The sequence below is a fragment of the Stegodyphus dumicola genome, chromosome 5 (assembly GCF_044657685.1).
Source record: "Stegodyphus dumicola isolate Sdum_Otavi_A_Nest chromosome 5, ASM4465768v1".
Taxonomy (NCBI): domain Eukaryota; kingdom Metazoa; phylum Arthropoda; class Arachnida; order Araneae; family Eresidae; genus Stegodyphus; species Stegodyphus dumicola.
Window position 1 is genome coordinate 208,708,189 of NC_140772.1, and position 26,001 is coordinate 208,734,189.

Sequence of the window (26,001 nt, forward strand, 5' to 3'; positions counted from 1 at the left end):
CGTTAATTTTAAATACATAGATGCTGTTGGCAACGTTTCTGTTTCAGGTTAGTATAACTGACACGATAAGCTACTGCTATGTTAATTCTTTTACTGATGTTGAGAAAATGTTGTTAAATGTCACATTAAAGTTAAATGGTGACATCATACGTATTAACCTGAAGTGTCAAAAATTTTTGGTTTCTAGTTAAACAATAAAAAAATAATTTGCGAATTGGTGGTTGCTTGGAAAGAGTGAACTGATTTCATTCATACTGAAATGTTTTTATACTCGTACATTTGCTTTCAAGGGGTACATAGAACATATAAATTTTACTTTGACTGCAGCCCACTCATGTGGCGGACTTGCCCACTGGTTTAAATGTATTTTGTCAGAGTTGTTGGCAACTCACAGCCTAATTTAAGAATTACCTAATTACTTAATAATAAGAGAAAGAAAACAATTCTGTTCAATGTGACCAAGATGATATTATGGAGTTAATATCTCTGAAATTCGAAGCATTAATTGTTTTTCCAGAAATTCGTGATATCTTCGCAAATTCTGCAAGAATTCTGTAAGAATTAAATTGTGTAAGAATGCAAGAAATAACCAATGTTTCGAAGAACTTTTATTATAAAAATTGCGTACTTCTTCTTTAATTTTACGTAAGAGAAATAGAAACAAATAACCCAACAACTCTTTATTTTCCAGAATTCTTCTTATTGGAAAAAAAGCATCTGAACTTCTTCTGTTTTCGTTGAAGTAATACTATTCTCAGAAAATGTACTGAAATGTAAATGGACAGGTAAGGATATTTAGTAAAAGGAAAAGTATGAAGAAATAAAAGAAGTACATAATGGAAGAATAGTCAAAAGGGTGGAGAACTAAATTGAATAAGGAAATTAGAACGAAAAAGAAAAAAGAAAACGTAGCTGTCTGTCCTGTGTTTGATTTTCACAAGTGTCTGTTCTTTTGATGTTTAGAGTAGTTGATTCAAAGATGAATTCGGAAGTTAAGGAGAAAATAAATTATTCTGAAAACTCATAATTAAAAACATAAGGAAAATTGACGTTTTTGTGATCATTCATGGAATGAACGTTATTTTATATGTATGTATAGTTAAACATACAAATATCAGAAAGGAAACGGGAATAAATAAGAAAGAAAAACAAGGAAGAAACAATATTTCAGGGTCGGTTCTTTTGATTTTTGCAGTATTGATCTCAGTGTGAACACAATAAAGCATTGTCGAAACTCAAAATCTGAAGAATTTCTCTAGCAATGCATGCAATATTTACTTGTTCTAATGTATAACACATAAACTCAAAAAGAAATGTGAAAATTTTGATTTAGAGAAAAATCTTATTTTTCTTGCTAAAAAACATCAGATGTTGATAATTCAATTAAAATATGGAACTTCAGTTTAAAATAGGCATGGTCATTGTGTACGTGTTCTGCTTTTTTGAACGTATTTCGGAGAAAGGTACTATTCTTAGCTTTAGACTAATCCATAAAGGCTTTAAAGAAATGCTTCAGGAAACAGACTCAGGCTCAAAATTTGTTTCCAGAAGACCTTTCGTAGTATATCTATGTCTTAAATAATGGTCTGTGTATTAGATTTATCGGTACTTACATATTATCACAACCCCATACTAAAAGTTACCAAATTTTCAGAATACGCCAAACTGGCAACCGTTCCATATAAATCTTAAATTTCAACGAGCAACGTAGCCATTTTCATATGCGTTCTTAGTGTTTTATTTCATGTTCCAACAATTTTTACGGGCGAATCGCGGTACTTGTTGTCTTAAATTCAATTTTAAATTATGCGCTTGTGAGATTTGCCTGCAATGAAAGAAACTGAAGGTAAAATTTCTGCCGCAAAAACCGCTAAAGAAGACAATTGTCTTCGATCTGTGGCATGATGCGAGGAAATTTTCACCAGGACAAAAGAAGCAAAAGCTGTGTAGTAAAATGGTTTATTCTGTTTTCCTGGTTAAATCCCTAATTAAGGCGTAAAAATATACACTCTATCTGTTTCGCAAAAACACACACGTTCTCTCTGTTGTTAGATGCATTACTCTCAACCTAACTTAACTGCCATCGGGTATTTCTAGCCTCATATCACAAACATTTTCTTCCTACCAGTGTCTGTAAAAACCTTCACTAAAGGTTTTTCATCAAACATTATTATCAAACACAAATATATCCCTTACGACAAGATAAATAAATTGAAATATATTACTGAACAGCCAGGTTAGGGATGTAAAGTTGAAAGAACGGTATGCAAGCAATTCAAAGCAATTTACAGCTGCAGCTACTTGCTGCTTTATTATCTGCCTATCAACGTCCTACTTATGCTAACGTAAGTCAAACGTGATGCAAAACGAACCAAGTAGATTACATATTTTTAATGAAGAATCTACTTGAATAATGAAGCTGTATGTACGACTAAAACAGATAATTTCCCTAACATAACAAAAATAATAATAAATAAAATGAAAATCTGAAAGCTTTCAGATTTTACATTATGCCCAAAGAGGCGTTTTTTAACATTTCTGTGTTACCTTTATTTATTAAATAAAAGTTCTTCGCACTTAAACCATAAAATTCAGTTCAACAGCAATGTCACAAAATAATTTTAAAATGAGTATATCTTTAGAATTTCCGATACACAGTCTCGCGTTGAGTTTGTTAATAAAAAAATTCTTTAAAGTTTTACAAAATGGGAAATAGATTATAAAAAATTCCAGATTCCAAATTTTGGCTTCCCAGTGCTCATATTCGAGAGGAGGACTACGTTATTTAAAATTTGATGTTTCTGTGTACTGTTGTTTTTCCACAAGGCGAGAAACATACATACATTCAAGGAGATTCTTCATTATTTAATTTCTTTAAATATACTATAGGGCGATAATATTTGGTGGCAAAAATTTGAAAAGGGAACCGTCATTTATAGTAAACCAATGCAAAATGCCAGTCCTTCTGGGTAAATTGCCCCTTTAGACTAAGAACCGTAAAATTTCTAAATTTTTTATTTACTTTTATATAAAATATTAACGGAAATAGTTGTTTGAATTTCAAGATAATGAAGTTTATTCTATTAATAAAGTACTCGGAAGGTGTCATAATAAACCTTTGACATACATACAAATTCGACATAAATGAATTCAAAGCATCACATGTCTTGTAGAGAAACAGATTTTATTCCAGAAATATTTCCTCTGTTCTTTTTAAACGGGGTCTCAAAGGATTGTAATAACCTAATATATAAAATGAAACGCTTTCTAACCATCATTACTTATGTTTAGGAGAAACATCTGGGAAATAAGCAGTTTAATACAAGCATATAATACGAACATATAATACACCTTTAATTTAAAAGATAAGAAGAATATTAAAAATTAAAATATAGAGGGAAAATGACTGCGAGATATAATATACACAAAAACATATTTAATGCAGGATTAAAAATCAAGTACCTTGACCTCAAAAGAAAAGACGTGAAATTTCTTTCACGCTGAATTTTGATTTTCTTTTTTTCCTTTCCTTTACTGATTTTTATTTTTTTATCGTTTTTGTTGTTTTCACCGTGATCCTTTACCTTTTTCCCCTTCTACTCGATTCGAGTTCACGTTTTTCGTTCTTTCGTTTTTAATTTCTTGTTTACGCTCTCAGATGAGGCGCAGTTCGAAAAAAATAGATTATGCGAATTGAGATTGAAACGGGAAATCGCAGTTAGAGTTACATGAAAAACAAAAAGATTAATATTAAAACAAATTTTAAAAATTCTAAAAGCTTTTAGTTTTATATATAACTCTCCAAAGGGGCGCTTTTTTAAACCTTTTATGTGCTACCTTTATTTATTAAATATCATGTTCTTCGCCCTTAAACCATAAAATTCAATTCAACAGCAATATCGCGAAATAATTTTAAAATGAGCATATCGTTAGAATTTCCGATAAAGTCTCTCGCGCTGGAGATAAAAAATGCTCTATTTTTCTCTACAGTGTTGCCATGGCTCGCTTTGCAATCCTTGAGTTTGTTAATCAAAAATTCTTTGAAATATTACAAAATATCAAATCGATAATAAAACAAATTCCAAATTAGGGCTTCCAGATGCCCATATTCGATGGAGGATTACGTTGTTCAAAATTTGATGGCTCTAGGTACCGTCACAATGGGAGACACATACATAGATTTATGCAGATTCTTCATTATTTAATTTCTTTAAATATAATACAGGGCGATAATATGTGGTGGCAACAATTTGAAAAGTGAAACAACGCTTGTAGTGAATCAACGCAAAATGTTAAAAGGAAATTAATACTCTTTCTGGGCAAATTGTCCTTTTGAACTAAAAATAAATTTAAATGAAATTATTATTGAAATAAAAAAATTAATCTGAAGTATTAAAACCCATACAGAAAATATTTCAACAGAGTAAAGAGAGACAAAATTTATTTTGCTTTTGATAATTTTATTCAACTTTACTAAAAACGAATTTAATGATAAGGTCATAATAAATAAAGACAGAATAAACGTGGTCATGTCGAAATGAATATATTTACTGTGAATCATTGTCAAGGGCGCAGCTAATATAAATAGCAGTAAAACGTCATGACTTAACTGCATCCGTTTAAATTGTTTATATTTATTTAAAATATTTTATAGTAATGTATACATGCTCCACCGCAGAACTATAAACCACTATAAAATAACTATAAACCACTATAAAACTAACCACCACTATAAAATATTTTATAGTAATGCTCCACCGCAGAGCAGTTAGTCCAGAAGAGAATGGTGATTGTCAGCTTGCTTAACCTTCGAGTAAATTCATTCACACATCCAAAAACATTTTTCTTAAGTACTGTCTTTGTCAGACGGGGCAACGAATGGAGAACGAAAATGGTGATGTCAGTCATGCGACTAAAGCATTCTATTACGAATATTCAACTATTATGAGTGCTCAAAGAGCAGGAAGGGAATAATGCAGTCTCCGTTTTTTCGGTTGAAATGGAACTACCTTTTTCAAGGTTCGTGACAACTTCACAACTCATCGGTACAGATACATATATACATTGCTAAAATACTGTTACAAGCACGTTAATGTATAGCATGCAAAAATAAATAGGTAGGGCAAGAACTAATGCACACATACAAACACAATAATACTGTTTTCCCTATAAAAGGCGAAACACCTTTCAAAATGTTACCACCAAATATTATCGCCTGGCATTATTTTTAAATAAGTTTAATAATGAACAATTAATTTGCATATATGAATGCGTATGCCTTGCATTATAAAAAACAACGATACCTACGGCCAATCAAATTTTGAATTGTTTGCAGCTGGAAGCCCGAATTTTGAATTTCGAATTTTGTATTTCATACTGGCGGGCGTGCCTGCAAGATGAGCGAGCTCCGGCCGAAGAATAATTTATTATGTTCTGTATAAACCCGAAAGAAAATGTATAAAAATACATCAATAAGAATGAAATCAACTTATTCTTTCCAAACAAGAAACCTATTCGTAAATAATGTTTTTGTTGCCAAAGCAAGGAAACAAAACCTTTTGACATTTCAGGTCAATATTTATGACGTCATGGTTTAAACTTAATGTAATATAACAACTTTTAGTCGATATAAAAAGAATTAACGTGGCGGTATGACATCATAAATCATCGGAACTGATTTTTATTTACTTAAAATATTCGATCGTGTCATTTATGACACGATATGATACCGCCACGTTAATTCAAACAAAAAGTTTCAACATCAACTGAAACAAAAAAGTTTCCAACAGCAACTATTTATTTAAAATGCTGACATTAACGAAGCATTTTCGAAATACAATAACATCACATGCAAACGCGTGCTTTCTTCAATGCCAGAATATGCCTTATATAATAATAATGTATTTAACAGTAATACTGCATAATATGGTACAGTTTATAAAATAAACACCGTGGTAAAATTGTGTACACTTCTACAATACCAGTATATGGGCATCCGCCACCGAGCTGTGAAATCGCTGAACACTGGTAGTTCGAATCCCAAGAAACGGACTGGCTGCATAGGCGTTTTCGTGGTTTTCCCCATGTGTATACGAGCCAGTTTCCCTTAGAACGTCCTCCACGAAGGCCTCCCTCTCCTTAGGCTCTCGAGATAGTCCTCGAGTATTTTGCCATAAACAAATAAATCAAACTAGACCAGTACAAATACGTATATATGCCGATACGACACTTATAATATTAGTGTGCAATACCTTGTCACAGTCCTATATTGAAATTCTAATACACTAGTGTTACAATGCTGTTGAACTTATATTACTGTTACTGTACAATATCTAAAGTGGAGATACAATTTCGAATAGAACGTTTAAAGATGTTTTATGTGTCATTGCATCACTGCTTTAAAAAATGTGCATATTGTAATTTAAAGATGTTTTATGTGTCATTGCGTCACTGCTTTAAAAAATGTGCATATTGTAATTTTCTAAGTGGCTTGAATTACAATCAGATTATTTAAGCTTCATTGATGACACTGTAAACAGATTCTAATACCGAAATAATTTTACAAACTACTCAGTCTTGCAATCTGTTCAAAGTGAAAAGAGCTACGTTTGCGCAGCTCTGAATACGTTTAATAGGGTATGATTCGCTGCAGGTAATTTTAGCTCATGAGGGCCAGTTAAGAAAGGCAGATGGTTTTCTAAGGTGATACGTTCAGTCGTAATTAGAAGTCAAGTCACACCTCATTACCTTAGAATTGTCATTAATGTTTTAAATTTTACACAAGTAACACAAGTAATCATGCGTCAACGTAAACGTTAAATTAAATACTATTTTGTTAAGTACATGATCTTAATTTTAAATAACAAAAATTACATCAGTGTTAAAAATATATCTACATACATAAAAATATTGATTTTTATGTATGAATGCATGAATGCAAATTCTATTAAGAGAAAAATTCAATAGGAATTTCCTAATATAATAGTTTGTGCTGCCACAAAACTGTAACATATTTTGAAAGAAATAAATTCGAAGTATTAAATTACAAGGGAATTGCAGAAAAATAATAGCTTAACCACAAATATAAATTTTGTTTTAGGTTATTAAAGTGGATGATCTCCCCTCACTCGGATTTATAAATGCTAGTAATAAGATGCTTGCTCATAATAAGATCGTTAATCTGATTTTGATGGAGCAAAGAACATCAGTTCAATAAATATAATTTTAAGGGCATTTCTAGTAGAAATTTTTTCATGTTCTTCCTAAAATATTCAACAAGCACTTTCTTTCTAAGATATTCCGGTATTCATAACTCGAGATTTGACTGCTCAGTTGCAAAATTTCTTCTCAACATTTCCTATCAGACACACAAATCCTTTGTCGAACAGCTGTAGAACGAGGGCATTTGTTGACTCATTTTTTCATTTCAGCTGCACTGCCATAAAACTCATATCCTGTTATTGTAATGGGAATACTTTATCCTTCAGACATGCATGTACTTAAAATGTCACTAAGTAATATTGATAATTGACATAAATACCCATAAAATCCTTAAACCTTGCTGTTAAAGTGAGTTTTGTACCGCAAAGGTGAAGATCGTGAAGGAAAAGGCAACTCATCTTACCGAAATCTCGAGTCCCTAGTGTCTTGTCAGAACTTCACAGTAGCCCTATTAAATGTTAGTTTGGTATGATTAAAATACTTCATAATGTTCGTAAACATTTATTTCAGGATAAAGCTAATGTAGAAAAGTGGTACAAATCCTGTGATGCGTTTGATACACAAATATCTCGAGTCCCTAGTGTCTTCTCAGAACCTCATAGTAACCCTACTAAAATTCACTTTGGTATGATGAAGATACTTCATAATCTTAATAAACATTTATTCCGGGATAAGGCTAAAGCTATTCACGAACCTTTCTATCGTACAACTAAGGAAACAAATGCATCATAATTGTTATGGTTTATTTTAGTAAGTAGCCGGAAGCTTATATCATTTCTAATACAGAATCTTCAAACATTGCAAAAGTTCGAATAGAAAACTAGATTTTTCCACTTTAAATTGCCTCTTCTTATTTCAAGGAATAAGCTTTACAGCTGCCATGTTTAAAGGACTACATAGAAGTTTTGGTATGGAAAAGACTCAGTGCACTTCTTTACATCCACAGTCGAATGGCGAAGTACAAAGATTTAGTCGAGCAATGTTGGACTATCTCCCTCACCATTCGTATCCCGGTGCCAGTAGGATTGGCATCAAAAACTAATATTCCTGCTAACGTATAAGAGTTCCATTCATGGAAGCACAGGATTTTCCCCATCGCAAATTACTTTTGGCGGTGATCTGTATCTGCTGTGCGACTTCGGACAACGGCCGGACATGCCTTCTTCGTTTGATAAATACTTAGAAAATCTGAATGCGTCTTAGAAGACGTTCTTTGGATGACCAATGAAAGGATTAAAACAGACCGAAAGGACGCAGGCGACATACGATGCAAACTTGACGGATAGGAAATTCAAGGAGAACAATCAACACACGCGCCGAAACTGGACTGTAATTACGGGTCCTTGAGTTACGAAAATGTTTTTTTTTTTTTTTTCAAAGTTTCTAGATGCCTATACAATACTCATTAAAGTAATTTTTTACTTATTTATAATTTTATATTTATAATGTGATGTATTTAAAATGTATTATTTATTCGCTTTAGTATTTGCAAGTGTGTATTTGACAGTGTTTTTAGCTCTTATCTCACGAACACCGTTAGGAGATATGCGAAGCGAACCAAATAATATTTTACGAACAAATTCATGTACGAATGATCGTGCGGAAACGCAACTAGTTTCTAAGGCGGAAAGCGTCTGCATCTGATTCCATATATATGGCCAGAATATATGATAAAGTTACGTTCATAAATAGCATTCTTTATTAATATCATATAAAGATGAAGGTCAGCTTTGTGTTAAAGATTCTGAGCATAAATGAATGTATCTGTCATTCTCTTAGAATGTAATAAGCGTTTAATTTGGAACATTCTGGTCATGCACCATTGATTTTCTCTAATCCATACATAGTCACTCGCTTTTACGTCTTGGAGAATAATAAATGACAAAATAAGGCTGCTTAAGCTATGTATAACTTCGATAATATGATTAAGGTTGTATAGCAATAAAGAAGCTTGAACATATTAATGCACATGTAGGCTGCAAGGCGATGGTTGTAATAAAGCGATGTCCAATATCGAAAGTATATTTGCTTTGGTCTTACGCAAGAAAAAATGGCGCTCAGAAAGAAACGAAGCAAAGGTAGAATACAGATTTAATTAAGGAAAGGACAGAAAATAGACATATTAAAAGAATGGAAGCGAATGCAAAAGGAATACTAATATGAATCCCCTATAACCCCAACAAGAAGTCAAGTCACACCTCATAATAAACAATAAATGAAATGAATGAAAATAAATGAAATGAATGAATGAAAATAAATAAATGAAATAATGAATAAAGAATAATGAATTGAAAACAAGAGATAGAAGTAAGCTGAAGTCTGAAAACTTACCCACCGAGGAGTATTTTACATAATAATAGACGAAGCATACACTGATTATTAAACCTATAGTGCTTCTAAGCCGTTTTTCATAGCTGAAACTACATTCTTGTTTTCAGAATGCTTGTAATTATTATTGCAGTTTTGATATGCTTAAAATAATGTAATGGGGACGCTTTAAGAGTTTTCATACTTAAATAAAAAGTCTTGAATATTTATTTTAACATTAAAAGTAAAATCAGTCATGGTAAAATAATGCCCATGATTTTAACTAAATAAATATTTATGTAGTAGTACACAGTAGGTAAGGCAATCGACCTTAAATACATTTATGCTAGATGTATTTTTGAAGTCTCTAATATTGCTTTAGAAATTTCTCGTTTTTTTTTTTTTTTTTTCAATACATGGATTTATTTATTACTACTACTTCTTTCGCAAAATATAGATTAAGTTCGTTAAAATACGAACCTAAATCTTGTAAGAGTAATTTTTCTTTAGTTATTAACCCGATGGGGCGGGTAGTCCAGAAGGGCAATTAGTTTCGAAACGGCATTTTGCGTTGTTTCACTATAAATGTCAGTTTCACTTTTCATATTGTTGCCACCAAATGTTATAGCTGTATATTATATTTAAAGAAATTAAATAATTAAAAACTGCATGAATGTATGTATGTTTCTCGAATAGTGAAAAAACGGCGGTACCTCGAGCCATCAAATTTTGAATAACGTAATCCTCCACCTGAACATGGCCACATGGACGCCCGAATTTCGAATTTGTTTTATTATCTATTTCATGTTTTGTAAACGTTTAACGAATGTTTGATTAACAAACTAAACGATTTCAAAGCGAACAATGGCAACACTGTATGAAAAAAAAAATATTTTTATCTCCAGCGCGACGGTCTATCGGAAATTCTAAAGATATACTGTTTTCAAATATTTTGTGATATTACTGTTGAATTGAATTTTATGTGATTTAAGTGCGAAGAACATAATATTTAATAAATAAAGGCGACACACTAAACGTTAAAAAAAGCCCCTTTAAAGCGTAATATAAAATCTGAAAGCTTCCAGATTTTACTTAGGATTTTTTTTTAATACAAAATAATAGACAGTTGAATTCCTTAAGCAGATTTAGCTTTTAATACATTTTGTTGTTATTTTACAATAAATTCATTTCTAAGTAGTACATACATTACTAAACCTTCTATTCGCTGTGTTTATTTCTTTGTTTTATGAACAAAAAAAAAGATAATTTTTTTATACTTATCGTCAGGCAATGCATAAAAATAAAAATAGCAAAATAATAAGTATTAAGAATTTGACGATTCTTAATGAAGAAAAAGATTAATGTTTTATTTAATTATAAAACATAATTTATTTATTATTTACCTAATTTATGCTTCATTACAAAGGAGCAAACCTAGTTATATGTGCTGTTAGCTACTGAAAAATGGAGGAAAGTATACAAGAAAGAAAAATAATAATAATAATAAAATAAGATTCTGTATTATAAGAATACAAAATAGTCAAGGCCAGTTTCTTGAATAACGAGCTTTAATTGATAACGGTGCTCAAGCATCTTTAATCACTTAACTGTTTTGTAATCGCATAACATTTTAACGCTTTTCTTATTAATAAACTCAACGATCTCAAAGCGAGCAGTGATAAGATTGTACAGAAGAAATAATTTTTATTTCGCTCGAGACTCTCTATCGGGAATTCTAACGGTATGCTGTTTTTAAATATTTTTTGATTTTGTTAATGAATGGAATTTTACGTAGCGTAAGTTCAAAAACGTGATATTTTATAAATAAAGTAAGCATACAAAACAAAACACACAAAATATTAAAAATAAACAGACAAAAAGTTTTGTAAAGCCAACTTAGTAAGAAAACTAAACATTGACATGATGAACTGAGAAAGGACTGAAAAAACAGAAAAATGTATGCCAACACCTAAGGCTGCATCGACAATTCTAAAAGTATACCGCTTTTCTGCTTTTAATTATTTTTTTTTTTGAATTTTTTGTTGAATTGTATATGGCGTAAGTACGAAGAAAATTATGCTTAAAAATAAAGTTAAAAAAAAAAAAAAAAAAAAAAAAAAAAAAAAAATGGGTTAGTAGGATGAGTGTAACAGGAGACTGGTAGGCTACGAACTCAGCGAGAGCATAAGAAACTTTAACAAACAATTTTGGGCGACAATTAAAATTTGAAGCCTTTCTGATTTTTTATTATTATTAGTGATATATTATTACAGTTTAAGTCATTTTGCTTTCTTTATATTTAAAGACAAATAAATTTCTTTACCGATGGATAAATGGTTTATGCTAGCGAAAATATTTATTCACGTGATATGAACTTTCATCCCTGTTTCCTGAAAACTAAAAGCCACACAACAATGCAGAAGATATCGCATTACCTACTGCCATGAAATTCGTAGACATGCTTCACCAAAGTAACTATCGCTATCAAATTCGAAAATTTCATTATTGAATGATACTGTTGCCAGCAGAATTTCTAAAATTAGCAACGACCCATTCCAGCTACTTATTATTAGGCTTAAAGAATACTTACAAATGAACTTACAATTCAACTGGACGACGGAAGTCATAATTAAAAAATAACTTGTTTTTTTTTATTACAAGGCTATTTATTACAAAAAATAACTTATAACTTGGTTCATTATTATAACCAGAGAGACCAGAGGGACTATCAATGAATTAATATGCGTATATACGCTGTAATATAATTCTACAGCTGGTTCATTTTGATTAATATTTGACTGGCTTATAATGACTATATTAGCGCCTTAGCTCATCATTTGTTGTTCATAACTCGGCTACAGTAGCTGAATTCTACAGAGCTCTCAGAATATAAACTGCTACTCAGTAATTTTAAAACCCCAAGAACAGTTGATATACTAAAATGTATCAAGTAGATTTTATACGAATTACCGTTCTCGCAGGGCCCACCAGCGGCCGAGCGATAATATCGGTGAACACGGGTAGTTCGGTCTGAGGTCCGAATCACCTGAACTGGGTGTCTCCACAGGCATTTTCGTTGTTTTTCTCAAAGTATGGCCTAAGCCTTAAATTCTCATTCAGAGAGATTTTGTATATGAGAAAAAAATTGAAAAAGTAAATCTCAGAAAACAGCAAGCCTGTATAAGTAATCCTTTAAGGAAACTGTGACGCTTACGAATGACATAAATTCTTTCTTTTTATACCCTGGAATAAAATTAAGTTTGTTGTTTTATTACACTTAACTACCCGAACTGTCTATGGGGATATTTTGGAAAACTACTTTTCAAAAGATAATGGTTTTGTAGTTGAATAAACCTATGAAAACTAATCGAAGAACATGAAGCTAACCCATTTTACCGTCGGGAAAAGAGACTACGAAAACATTAGTACGAGATTTTAAGTAATTCATCTTAGAATAGCAGATTAAACGAGAAACTAATCGTTTTATTGGAACTTAACAAAGCTTATAACAAATAGATATGTTTTTAGTTTCTAGTTTATTAACAAATAGATATATTTTTAGTTTCTAGTTTTCCGACGGTAAGTGTAATTAAACACACTTAAGAACTTAGTCCAAATCATGGCTTTTTTCGGATATTTATGACAGCAATGTCTAAAAAGGAGGTCGTTTTGGTTTATGTAATTACGGCAAAGACTCGCCAGCTAGCGTCTTAGGGGAGTGATACCTTCGTGGAGGACTCTCTAAGGGATACTGGTTCGTATGAATGCGCCCAGCAGCCAGCCCGTTCGCGGGATTCGAGCCTCGGACCGAACTACCAGTGTTCAGCGACTTTCCCGCTCGGCCGCTGGTGGGCCTATAAAAAAGGAGAAAGATGTCAAACTTATGAATCCCAAACTTCCTTCATCTTATTAGTGGAGAGGAAAGAGAGGTGCGAGTTCTTTGACTACTGTCCTCAGGGTGCTTTCGATAAAAGATTTGGAATGCGTTTGATAGCTTCAGATCTTAAGCTATACCTGTTAAATTATAGATTATACTGCGTAGCTAACTCTTATTTTCACTCAGTTGTCTTATTTCCTCAAGAGAGTAAATTCAGCATTTTTGTTATTTACTCGGAAATAAGACTCCTTGAATGTGAGATCCCCTTTATATTTCAAAATGAATTTTAACAAATAAAAATATACTTATCAAAGTGCTCATTTATAGGACCCTATTTAATTTTAGAACCAAAAAAAAAAAAATAGCACACACAAAAAGGTTCTTTAATTTCGATAAATTCGGTAAATTTTTTGTACCTTCATATACAAATCAAAGGTCTAGAATTTTCATATAAATTTGACAAAAGCAACAGCTCTGATATAGATAGGCTACCTATATGCAATATTTTATTATGGTCAGAAAGCAAATGTTTATTTCAGTTATACCAGTAACGAATTTTTCAATAGGAAACGCAGGTCTGAATTGAAATCTTTCAGGTAGATGTGGGTGTTATAATTAGCGGTAGTTATGTATTTTATATACGCGGTTAATTGCTGTGTGGTTAATTAAGCATTTAAAAAGTATAACTATTATATGTAGCAAATAATTAAACACTAATTAATATAGCACATAATTAATACACTTCCTCTCACTGTGCTATTTTATTTAATAAAATACGTGTTTATAAGATCCTACCAAATTTTAGAAAAAACCTTAGCCTACCCCCCCCCCAAAAAAAAAGGAAACAAAAGAATGAAGAGTATTTTCAAGTAAATACGGTACTCTAGCTGTGGTATCAAAGCTTTGAAATAGGATAAATTATTGTGTGTTAGGTTACAAATTAAAAAAGGTGTTTTGTTCCAAATCAGGTGTGTGCTTGTTGTTCCCGCTTAACTTTGGAGTTTTTATCTGTGCATTATACTTATTGATGCATAGAAATGATTTAGTATTATTTGTTATATGTTACATAAAATTAATTACATAAAAAAGTACCGCCTTTTCTGGAGATCCCTTCCGTGACTTGATTGGATAAAAACAGTCTAATGTTTGCTGAAGACTACGCTGGTTGTTCAGAAAAGAAATGCGGCGATACAAATTGGATTGCTAGAATGGGATTCAGCCTTTTCCAAATTGACCGCATCAGTTAATGACCTCCGCATCATTAGGAACATCTATCTGCGGGAAATTGTTTCAGAGACGAGAGAAAATTTTCGCTTGAGTTACAAACCAAGTGAGTACATAGAAAATTATTGGAAATAAAAAAAAAAAAAAATAATAAAAATAAAAAATAAAAAAAAAAAACTTGACTGCTTTCAGGAGTTAAGTAAAAAGTTTTTTTAAAGAAAAGAGTTAAACAATAGCCAATCAGAAGCTCAGGAAAGACTATGAATTAATTTTCTCAGCATTTTGCTATTCAAAATCCAGACGCAATGCCATTTAAGACATTTAACATACATTTAAACTTAACAAAGTGAAATACTGATTTGATTTAAAATGCGTAAAAATTAAGGGGACTGGATCTCATTTGATTAATGGGAGTTACACGTTACTCCATATTAATCTTAAATATTAATGTATTGTTTATTGTATACTTCGTATTCGAGTTCGTACACAACAGGTAGAAATTAAAAGAAGAATTTCCCATACAGATGGTTTAAAATCCAACTAAACATTACTATCGATTAGCAAGGACAACATTAAGACTTAACTGAGATAGCATGCTGCAAAATTAATTAAATAATTAACAGATGATTAATATAATTAAATCAATTAAATTGGCAGATTTACTAACAGGAAAAATCAATCAAAAATCAAAGCCGAAACATAAAGAAAACAACATAATAAAACAGGTAGCAAGTAGTAGTTGAACATTTTTTTTGATCTTTTCCAAACCGGAAAATTTTCAACAAAGCTATCCTTCTGAATTATGTCTAGATGATTATCAATATAAATACAGAAAATAAAGCAGGAAAATTAAAATTAAAGGCGAAACGTATTTATTATTTATTTTATTATATTTTTTCAGCTTTGATTTTATTTTAAACATTATTTTTCCTGTTAGTAAGTTTGCCACATTTAATTGATTTAATTGTCTCTTGAATACGCACATAAACACACACACACACACATATATATATGTAATAAAAACAAACTTATAAGTATCTGCCCAGCAGTAATTTTGACGGCATAGAAGTATTGATCCATAATGAATAGGAAATTGGAGGCTAAGGCAGTTTAAATCTTTATTTTTTTATTTTAGCATCACGTCGCGGCCACAATCAAGTTGGCCCATAAATCGCGCCTATATTGAGAATTTTTACATTTTAGATAAATTTGCAGTAAGTAATAAGAAGCAGACAGATAGCAGTTTGGCCAGTCCAAAGCGTAGAAAGCAAGTGCGTTATGTTCAGGAGGAAATCTTTATTCAGACTGAGTTAGTTTTGGTTCCCAATGCATTTTGCTTGGATAGTTAATATTGCTATAAAATTACTATTGGCTGCTTACGTTTTAGTTCCATTTACACGACCAGAATTATGTAAGAGTCATATGATATGGATTAATCTATAAATGACGCAGTGAATAGAGAGGTTACTATTTTTAGAATTGAGAAGGGAAATTTACGTTGCAAATTTAATCTCTTATACATATTCTTTATTTTTCTTACATATATATGTGTATGTACCTATATGCTGCTCGAAAGCGTATTAAATAAAAATGTTTCGAATCAAAATAATAGAAAAAGCTAATATACGCTCTCGAGCCATCCTTATGCTTTAAATACTGACCAAATAATTTTTTTTTATTTTGGAAAAAAATTATTTCCTTTGTTTAGGGTTTCCATTGATGTATATGTTTGCAATTAGTTCATTTGGCCTTTTTAGATTTTTAAGCATTTTGTTTTTTCAGGTTTATTACCATAAAATGTTTCTGCTTTTTATGTTTTTAATTTTTTGTTTCTACTTTTGTATATCATTTTTGTAGTCCTGAGATTGCGAATTCATATAGAAAAAAAGGTCTGAACATTTGAGAGCCACTAAAATGTTGTTTAAAGTGAAGATTTGATTTTAAAATAGCCGTTTTGTATAGCAAATGATTCAGAGGAACGAAACATTTATTCGGAAGTAATTAAACAACTTGGCTTAAGGCTTCAAAACACTTTTCCCTAGACAAATTCTGTTTGAAGCATTAAACAGAAAAAATTAATATATATTTTTTGTTTATGGTTCTATTTTGTATAATTTTCAGTTTAGTATATATGTTTGAAGTTTCTTTTAATTTTACATATACTCCTTTTGGGTTACGTCTTTCATGAAGAAAGAATTGGTTAGGGCTTTCATAGAGAAGAAATTATCATTTATCCTTTTAGTTCCGATTTTTTCGTTTAATTTTATTAATTATATATATATATATATATATATATATAATATTGGATGATTCATTGAAAACGAAAACAAATTTTTCAAATACTTGCTCAATAGCTGCAAAGTAAGAAGGTAATAATATCTTATTTACTAAAGAAATATTGATTATATTATCTCCTAATATAAATTTAGTAGAATGTGTCAAAATAGGGAATCCAGAAGTATGAAATTTATTTTCGAAAATTGTTTTTTTTAAAGGAACTTTTTGAATGTAAATCATAAAAAAGCTGCTTTTTAAGGGGACTTGAATTTAAATCATGAAAACGGTTTTGAAAGGTATTTGAATTTAAAACATGAACAACAAAAATTCAAACTTTGAAAATGAGAATTAATAAACCAAGTAATTATCGTCATTGACCCGAAATTAGTTGACTTTTCAAGGGGAATAAACCATTTTCCGTTCAATGAGCAATAGTTGTTCATTAATAATTAATACAATAATTTCAAGGGGAACAATAATTGCTCCCCTTGAAAAGTCGACTAATTTCCGATCAATGACGATAATTACTTGGTTTATTAATTCTCTTTTTCAAAATTTTAATTTTTGTTATTCATGTTTTAAATTCAAATACCTTTCAAAATCTTTTTCATGATTTAAATTCAAGTCCCCTTAAAAAGCTTTTTTGTATGATTTAAATTCAAGTTCCTTTTAAAAAAACAATTTTCGGAAATTAATTTCATACTTCTGAGTTCCCCATTTTGACACATTCTACTAAATTTATATTAGGAGATAATATAATCAATATTTCTTTAGTAAATAAAATTTTGTTTGGTATACGCCATTTGTTTGCAGCACGACTCGAATTCCATGAGTCAAACTGTGAGCACTGCACTTTTTCATATCTTTTGAGACAATGTTAGGACTGTCCATGAGGGTCCGTAGGCCTGTTGCTAGCATTCAGTAAACAATCCGCTTTATAAAGTTTTCATGGGACTTTGTGTTTTTTCCCGTATATTGTTTGCAAACTCATAAACAGTGAGTCAAGCAATGAAGAAAGTTATTAGGATCATCAACGGAAGTGAAACAATAAGATTTTGAAAAATGTGAAGATAGGACGTAGGACTGAGACTTGGCTGTTGCAAACTGCATGCGGAGAAAGACGTACCTATGATTGCGAAAAGAAAGACCTTATTTAATCGGCTAACTTTGCGAAAGGATGATATCGACTATCAGATAGTTTTAATTTGATTAATTAAGATTAGAGATGTTACTGCATGTTTAAAATTAGCTTTTGATGTGGAAAGCAGAAAAGTATTTGTGTATAATATCATGTGCTTTGCTTCATTTATGTACAGTATATGAGTATATTTTATCCACTGGGGCGTTTGTATTTTAGAATTAAACTGTGTTATAATAACAAAAGATTTTTGTCGCTCAAAATGCTACGAAATTAATAATCATAGCAATAATAGTAATGATATACTTACGCGTGTCTGTGTGTGTAATGAAGCAGACACTCACTGTAATTAAAGCAAAGTTAGAAGTACTGATGTTGTAAAAAAAATAATTGCACACCTACCTAGAGACACTGATGGCGCATAGAAACGTAGAATGTAGATCCATAATAAAGAGCAAGAATTTTGATTGCGTAGAATGTTGATCCAGAATGAATAGTAAAATGGCAGCCGAAGCAGATTAAATTTTCGTTTATATTTCAGTAAACATGTTGAGGCTACAAACAACTTGGCACACTGCTATTTCAAAATGTTTATATTTGTGATAGCTTTGCAGTAAGAAGAGAACAGCAGGCAACAGTCCAGCTATGCCGAAGCGTAGAAAATAGTGCCTTGCTTTCGGGATTAAAGCAAAGTTTTGGTTTTCAAAGCGTTTTCATGGGATAATTAATAGTGCTGCAAAATTATTATTGGCTTTTTGAGTTTTAAAGTTCCATTTTTATCATAAGTGTTATGTAAAAGTCACATGAATGAATTTCTTTCGAAATGACGCAGTGCAAAGCAAGATTACTATTTGTAGAATAGAAAGGAGAAATTAATTTAATTTTAGCATTAAGAGGCTATTGCTAATTTATATATATATATATGTTCTATCAATATCTCGTTCATTTACAATATATATATATATATATATATATATATATATATGTGTGTGTGTGTGTGTGTGTGTGTGTGTATAACTTGCTAATTTAAATTATTATTTATCTTTTACAAATTTTTTATTTTACACACACATATTAATATATATATATATATATATATATATATATAGTTATATATGGGGAAGAGGATTAAACTTTCTGCTCTGACATTAAGATAATGATGATAATGACGAGCTGCATGGTTTTATACATCAAAGATGCAGTCATGTTTGATCGGTACTGTTCTTTACTATTGGCTTAGTGTCACTGAAGTGAATTTACTGAGATAAATTGGCACGAAATGCGTAATTATTTTTGCATATTTCTAGTGGTAGTTTTCCCATATTCATAGCACAGCAGTCGACGATGAAGAGAAACGGTAGACAAATTAGTTTGGAAAATGCAGAATTAGAAAAGAAAATTATGTCATTGGTATTTGATTAAGAATAGTAAAGTTGCTTCTAATTTCTCAGTAAAGGAATATAGTATAGCTTAATTACTACAGAATGTTTAATGTTTCCATTGGGTTATTTAATATTTTACTTTTGTCTTTTATTCCTTCAAGTTCCACAAATAACCAAATGTGTATAATGAATCTCCCTGAAGAGGGTCATTTCAAAATTAATGACCACCGTATGTTTCTTATATGAAGCAAATGATGCATGTACTTATATAATGGCAATAGCGAAGAATAAATTCTTAATTTCATAATAATAGAATTGAACATTTGGTAATTAAGAGATATTATCTTCTTCTGTTACGAAATCCACGTAACGGTACTAATTGATTAAAAACCAGCATAAGAAGAAAATTTTACTTTTAATTTCTGTGAGCTTTTTTTCGGCATAGAAAATAATAAACCATAAATGTTTTACAGTTTTAATGAACAATTAATTATTGTCTTAAATTACAAGATGAATCATCAGTACGCAGATGTGTAATACCACAAAACGTATTAAAAACTTGGCTTAACTATGTATTGTTTACATTAATTAAGCATTTTAATTGGCTGTAATTTTGGGAAAAAAATTTAAAGCTCTCATCCATTCTGCGAAAAGTATTAGCACAGCAATATCACAATATTACAGGTATCCTATTAGAGATAAAGCTATTACCGATAAACTGCTAAAAAATGCTTTGCTGAAACCAATAAGAATGTAACGTAAAAATAAATTAAATCTGAAACATAATTGTATTTTTTTTCCTTAGAGTTTACAATATGCTACTTGAATTTTATGTTAAGTATTGTTTTAGTCTAATTTGGAATGCATAAGAAGCTTATTCTAATTCGAATTAATGTTATTCGTTCATAAGATTTCATAGTGCTTTGATAATAAATCTATCAAATGTTTCAGTTACGTTTTGATACATAGCCAGAGATAAATAATTTTCTGAAATGAAATGGAAAACAAATTTAAATTGCTTAACTTAAAAAGCGCTAACATGGACCTTAGTAACTTACATGCCTCATCATATCTAACTAATAAAGTAATTAAGCTGATCAGGTTTGAATAGAATTTATGCTGTATTCACAAGTTTCAAAGAGAAGGAAGTTTGTAAAATAGTAATTAATTACTTAAATTTATGGAACAAAAAATTAAAACAACAGGTAACGCAATTAAAAATTACTCACAGAATACTATTAAAGCCTTAATTAATTGAATTTTAGTGTCAGTTTTGTAAAATTTGAAGGATACAATACCGCTCAATTCGCCTGAAAACACATTCTATAAGAATGAGGAAAAAAGTCATTATTTACCATTACTTTAACAAGGCGCAGTAAAATTCTTCATCAGTTTGCAAGCGAATTCAGACGTCTCTTACGTGTGCGAACTGGACTCAGACGTAGAAAAAAATTATGGCATCATCAGTTTGGCCAACGGTCAATCACGTTGCATTTGGCTTTTCACCGAGTTATCTTCTGTTGTGGATCGCGTAGCGATCAGCTGTGTTACCCGCACCACGTCGATCTGCGTTGACTCCGCGAGTGAGCGTGAATACGGTCCGGAAGCAGGGCTTCGACCATTCCAGCCGGAGGTGGGCGGAAAGGGGAAGACTCCCCTTCCTAAGGCAGGCTGATTGACGTCTCTGTTGATATTGCTCTTGTTTGTGCCGGTCTATCAACCAATTTGTAACGGTACCCATTTCTGCGCATTACTCCTAACGAGCTGACATTGCTCTATTTGCTCAGCAAATATGGAGTAAATATTCCCAAAACTTTGTCAGCGCTTTGCGTCATCCACATATCCGTGCGCTTTAAACATCAAATAGTTTCATATATGCAGCCGAAATTCGATTAAAACTAGCGCTAGAGTATTGCAGAAATATTCGTACTGACTTAACGTCTACGGTAATACGGTCCGATTCTCACTACTATTTATAAATATTTTGGATATACAAATAATTTGGCTATCAGAAAGACACGAAATAGTTAATTTGGATTAAGTTAAAACATAGGTCCCGCCTACAACATTTTTAATAGAATGCATAAATGAACTAGCATTTCTCTTACTCTCAATTCAAACAAAGGTATCTTTTAATTAAATGTGAGAAAACCTTGTCCGGCATTCCCATTCGGGAATGGTTTCATTACTGTTGCATATCATGACAGTCGCCCAGCCGGTATAGTGTTTAGCGACGCTGGCTGCAGTACCGATGAGTTCGAGCTCAAATTCTGGAGAAGGCATGAATGAAGAAAGCTTAAGCAGTTGGAAAAGGCTTGAAGGAGAAGCATATAATGCTTCTATGCTGGATGGGGCACTCATACAAAGCGAAAAATTCTCGGACAGCCCCCCCCCCAGGATATTCTTCCTCAAAACTAGGGCGGAAATCCACAGTGAATGAGGCGGGACTGTAGTTTGCGCCAAAAAAAAAAAAGTTTTATGTCTCCCGTTCTACTGAGCCGATTGACGAAATTCAAATTGCGTTTTTTATGTCTTGAAAACGCGACTTAGGATATATATTAGATTTATATATAGCATTGTTTTAATAAAGGTATTTTGACACAAAATCGGACATTTTCTGAAATGACATCCCAATGTTTTTCGATGTTTCGATTCTACGACTCAAATTACGCCTAAATATTAAATTTTGTGAAAATTGGTGCGAAATTACGGAGAATTTACGGTGCGAAATTCCAACCTTTACCTTGGCGCATATTTTTACGTTTGCGCCAAGAATAATTTACTTGTCGAACTTCTTAATTTATAGCAATTCATTATCCTTTCCTTTTTTTTTCATTGTAGACGAGCAGAAAAAAGTCATCGTTCATACTTTCAAATAATTTTAACAAGGTGCGTAAACCACATTTGGCGTTATTATCGCTTATAACAAATATGCCAAATTTAAAAACGCGCCAGTATGTAAATTCATGTATATCTTAGGAAATTTTAAATAAAAATCTCCAATTTTTTTGGCAGGTGTACGTAGAAATACGTGATGACTTTAAGATGATGTTAATAATTGTATAGGTTATAACTCAATTTTTTTTCGAAAAATTCGTAAAAATTATTTTAAAATGCAAATTTTAAAAATAAATCATATAAAATGGGTGAACTTTATTCGGAATGAACCTAAATTTCGAAATGTGAAAGGAAAAATCAAGTAAGTTTAATAAAAAAAGTGATATAAAAAATATATATACCAAATTCAATTAACATTGATCAGCTAAAATTTTGAGAGCTAATTTTTTAAAAACCAACTCACGGAATTTTTACAAAACTTGGCAGTTTGGCATAATTTGAGTCGTCGAATCGAAATATGGAAAAAATTGGCATGTCATTTCAAAAAATGTCCTGAAATGGTTTCAGAAAAAGGTCCGATTTTGTATCAAAATACCTATATTAGAACAACATTATATATAAATCTAATTCATGTCCTAAATTGCGCTTTCGAAACATGAAAAACGCAAGTTGAATTTTGTCATCAGCCCAGTATAACGGGAGATATAGAACTGCTTCTCTCTCTCTTTTTTTTTCGCAGTTTAGTTGAACATAACATTTTTAATTTTTAATTAAAAAAACAATTTTGAAATTATTTTATTCTTTAATTATTACCACTTACTACCTTCTGGTAGTGCCATTTACTACAAGCAACCATTTACTACTTTTACTATTAAGTAACCATTTACTACCTTTACTATTAAGTAACCATTTACTACCTTCTGGTAGTGCTACATATATTATGACACGAAATTTGCTCATGGGTTATATATATATATATATATATATATTTTTTTTTTTTTTGGAAAGAAAAGGCCATGACCATTGTAAATAGACATCTAGACTTAAAAACTCACAGAAGATATATAAAAACATGTAAAGCTTCATATATTAATTACTATCACTTGTATATGTATCTGTCTCTGTTTCCAAAGCAGTTATTCAGGTCAGGGGTATTAACTTAAAAACAAGCTATGCAGATTTCGATATTTGAGATCTTTACAGTGTTGACGAAATCGGATTATTATTCCGAATGATTTCTGATTAAAATTTGTCATTCAAACAAGAGAAATGTCATGATTTCGATATTTGAGATCTTTACAGTGTTGACGAAATCGGATTATTATTCCGAATGATTTCTGATTAAAATTTGTCATTCAAACAAGAGAAATGTCATGATGCAAAAAAAGAGTGAACTGTGCATTTCTTCTTGGCTATAATATGAGTAATACAAGAAAAAAGAAAAATTGTTATCTTGTGGGGGTATCTAAAAGTGCTCAATTTTAAGAGAGGATGCTGTAATAAAACTGAGCATGACTATGACCGTAGTAAGCCAAGTGTTCAAGAAATACTAAGAGAATGGTTTTTAATTAATCCGTAAAGTGAAAGACTTTTAGCGACAAAAAGTGCAAAAATATTGAAATTAACAAAATATATTTCTTTCAAATAAAAATATATGTTTTGTTACAACTAACTCATTAAAAGAGTTCCGAAGTTTTATCAATTTAATGGCATACAATGAATTTTATTGCTCATTGAATATTTTTGTTTCGTTAGCCCACTGCACTTATACATTGCTATTTGTTTTCTCAGTATATTCACGATCTGTTTATAACCGTAACCAACTATATTCAGTAAGCACCTTAAAACATTTCTCAGAATTTCGTTTATTTTCCAGAAGGAATTATGTGTTAAACAATCTACTTGTACTTGCATTCCTTCAGAACAGTTCCTTTTGGTTGTTAAACAAATTTATCGTTGACTATAAAAACCATTGAAAGCGCTAACAGAAATCCATTCTTTCATATATATTTAAATTATATATAGCAGTAAAGGAAATAGAATATTCAAATGATCACTTTAGAATCTTTTATTAGATTTTAAAGCAAGGAAATAGTTAAAATCAGTTGGAAATAAGTTAAAAGAATATGTGTACCTTTGCTAATATTAACACTTGCTGCTATTATAATCTGTTGAATAGAAATATTTAATTTCGTTTCGCCAGAAGTGTTACTCCAAATTCCAATAAAGTTTCTAATAAGGTTCATCACAGAAGTTCTCATGCAACTATGGAAATGGGACAGTGAAATACTGTCATTTATAGCATACATTCATCGACATTTGCAAAGTCTGATAAAGAAATGTTCCGCAAATCGCCGTTATTTTATGTAGGATGCGGTAAGATGCGAATTTTTCTGGAAACTTTTACAGTTAACTTGCATACCTAAAGCATGCATGGGAACTGAGAATGCATAACACAAATAAAAAGTAAAATAGTATATATTGTATTATTACACTTACGTGGCTTTCTATTAAAGCAATAATATGATACGTGAAAATATAATTGCTAACAAGCGCAAGAAAGATTATTCAAGCATCATATGGAGCAAATGCATTTAGCATTTATCGATTATTATTATTATCAACTACATCGCTTAAGTATTTTTTAAGAAATCCAATGCAGACATCACATGACTTCCTTGTAAGGCCTATTAAATTATTATGCACATTTTCTGCTGCACTTAACTTAATTTCCTCAAATTATTCGAACTTAATTAACCGAGCCCTCGAGGCAAGTTGAAAATGATATTAAAAATTTCATATTTTGAAATTAAATATCCCGGTCAATTTTTGTCGTACGGGAGTTATTGTTTTACTTTTTTCATAACGAGTAGAAAACTTTCCCAAATATAAGTATAGAAAACGGAAAAGTAAGATTTCACTATTTGTCGAAAATTATTATTATTTTTTAAAATTTGAAATTACCAAAACATGAATATTTTTGTCATTTAAATCCCTTCTGTAACTGGAAGTATATGACTATGACCAACGAATTGCGAAAATAAAGGCCAGGTAAGGGCATTAAAGGCGGGTAAGGGTGTGGATGTGTATATATATCCCAAGTAGCAAATGATGTAGCAAAGACGTTGCAAACTGATCCAAAAAGGTTGCAGAGTGGTCGTGGCAACATGTTTGCTACGTCATGTGCTACATGGGATGTATATATACGTTTGGTTTCGCAGATTGAAATACAAAAGTGCACAACTAGATGTAATGGCGACATTTTACCAGGGGGTAAAACACATTTATATCTCCAGCGCGCAAGATTGTTTATTGGAAATTCTAAAAATATATGCGATGCACTTTTTAAATATTTAGTGATATTACTGCTGAATTAAACTTCACATGATTTAAGTACGAGGAACGTGAAATTTTATAAAAATGTAACACACAAAGTGTTTAAAAAGTCCCTTTGGGCGTAATACAAAATCTGGATTTTTTATTGCTATATTTCATATTTTGTACAATTTACAAATTCTTAATATATTAAATTAAACTGCTATTCAGCTTAAATTAATTTAAAAAATATCACATTCATTAGTTTCCTTCTTAGATAACAGTATGAGAGATGTGCGCATTATGAGAGAGAGTACATTAAGTTGGAAAGTTAGGAAAGATTGAGAGTTAGAAAGGAGAAGTATACTCACTTCCAAAAGTTAAGCACGGAGAGGAAAATGCTAATTTCCGGAAGCCAATCA

At 31.1% G+C, this 26,001-nt stretch overlaps 1 protein-coding gene across 2 annotated transcripts in view; it reads right to left on the bottom strand.

The window, feature by feature from the left end:
- LOC118191989 (neuropilin and tolloid-like protein 2) overlaps positions 1 to 21,033 on the bottom strand; it is a 237,639-nt gene extending 216,606 nt beyond the window's left edge. The window contains exon 1 of one of the 2 annotated variants that reach the window (XM_035362866.2): positions 20,788 to 21,033. Coding sequence is in view for 1 of the 2 variants with exons in the window: in XM_035362865.2 (XP_035218756.1) it covers positions 20,782 to 20,784 (3 nt within the window). In the remaining variant the exon portion in view is untranslated. Of the gene's footprint in view, positions 1 to 20,781 lie in introns of both variants that reach the window. The other variant, XM_035362865.2, reaches the window with a different exon arrangement.
- Positions 21,034 to 26,001: the final 4,968 nt, after the last annotated feature.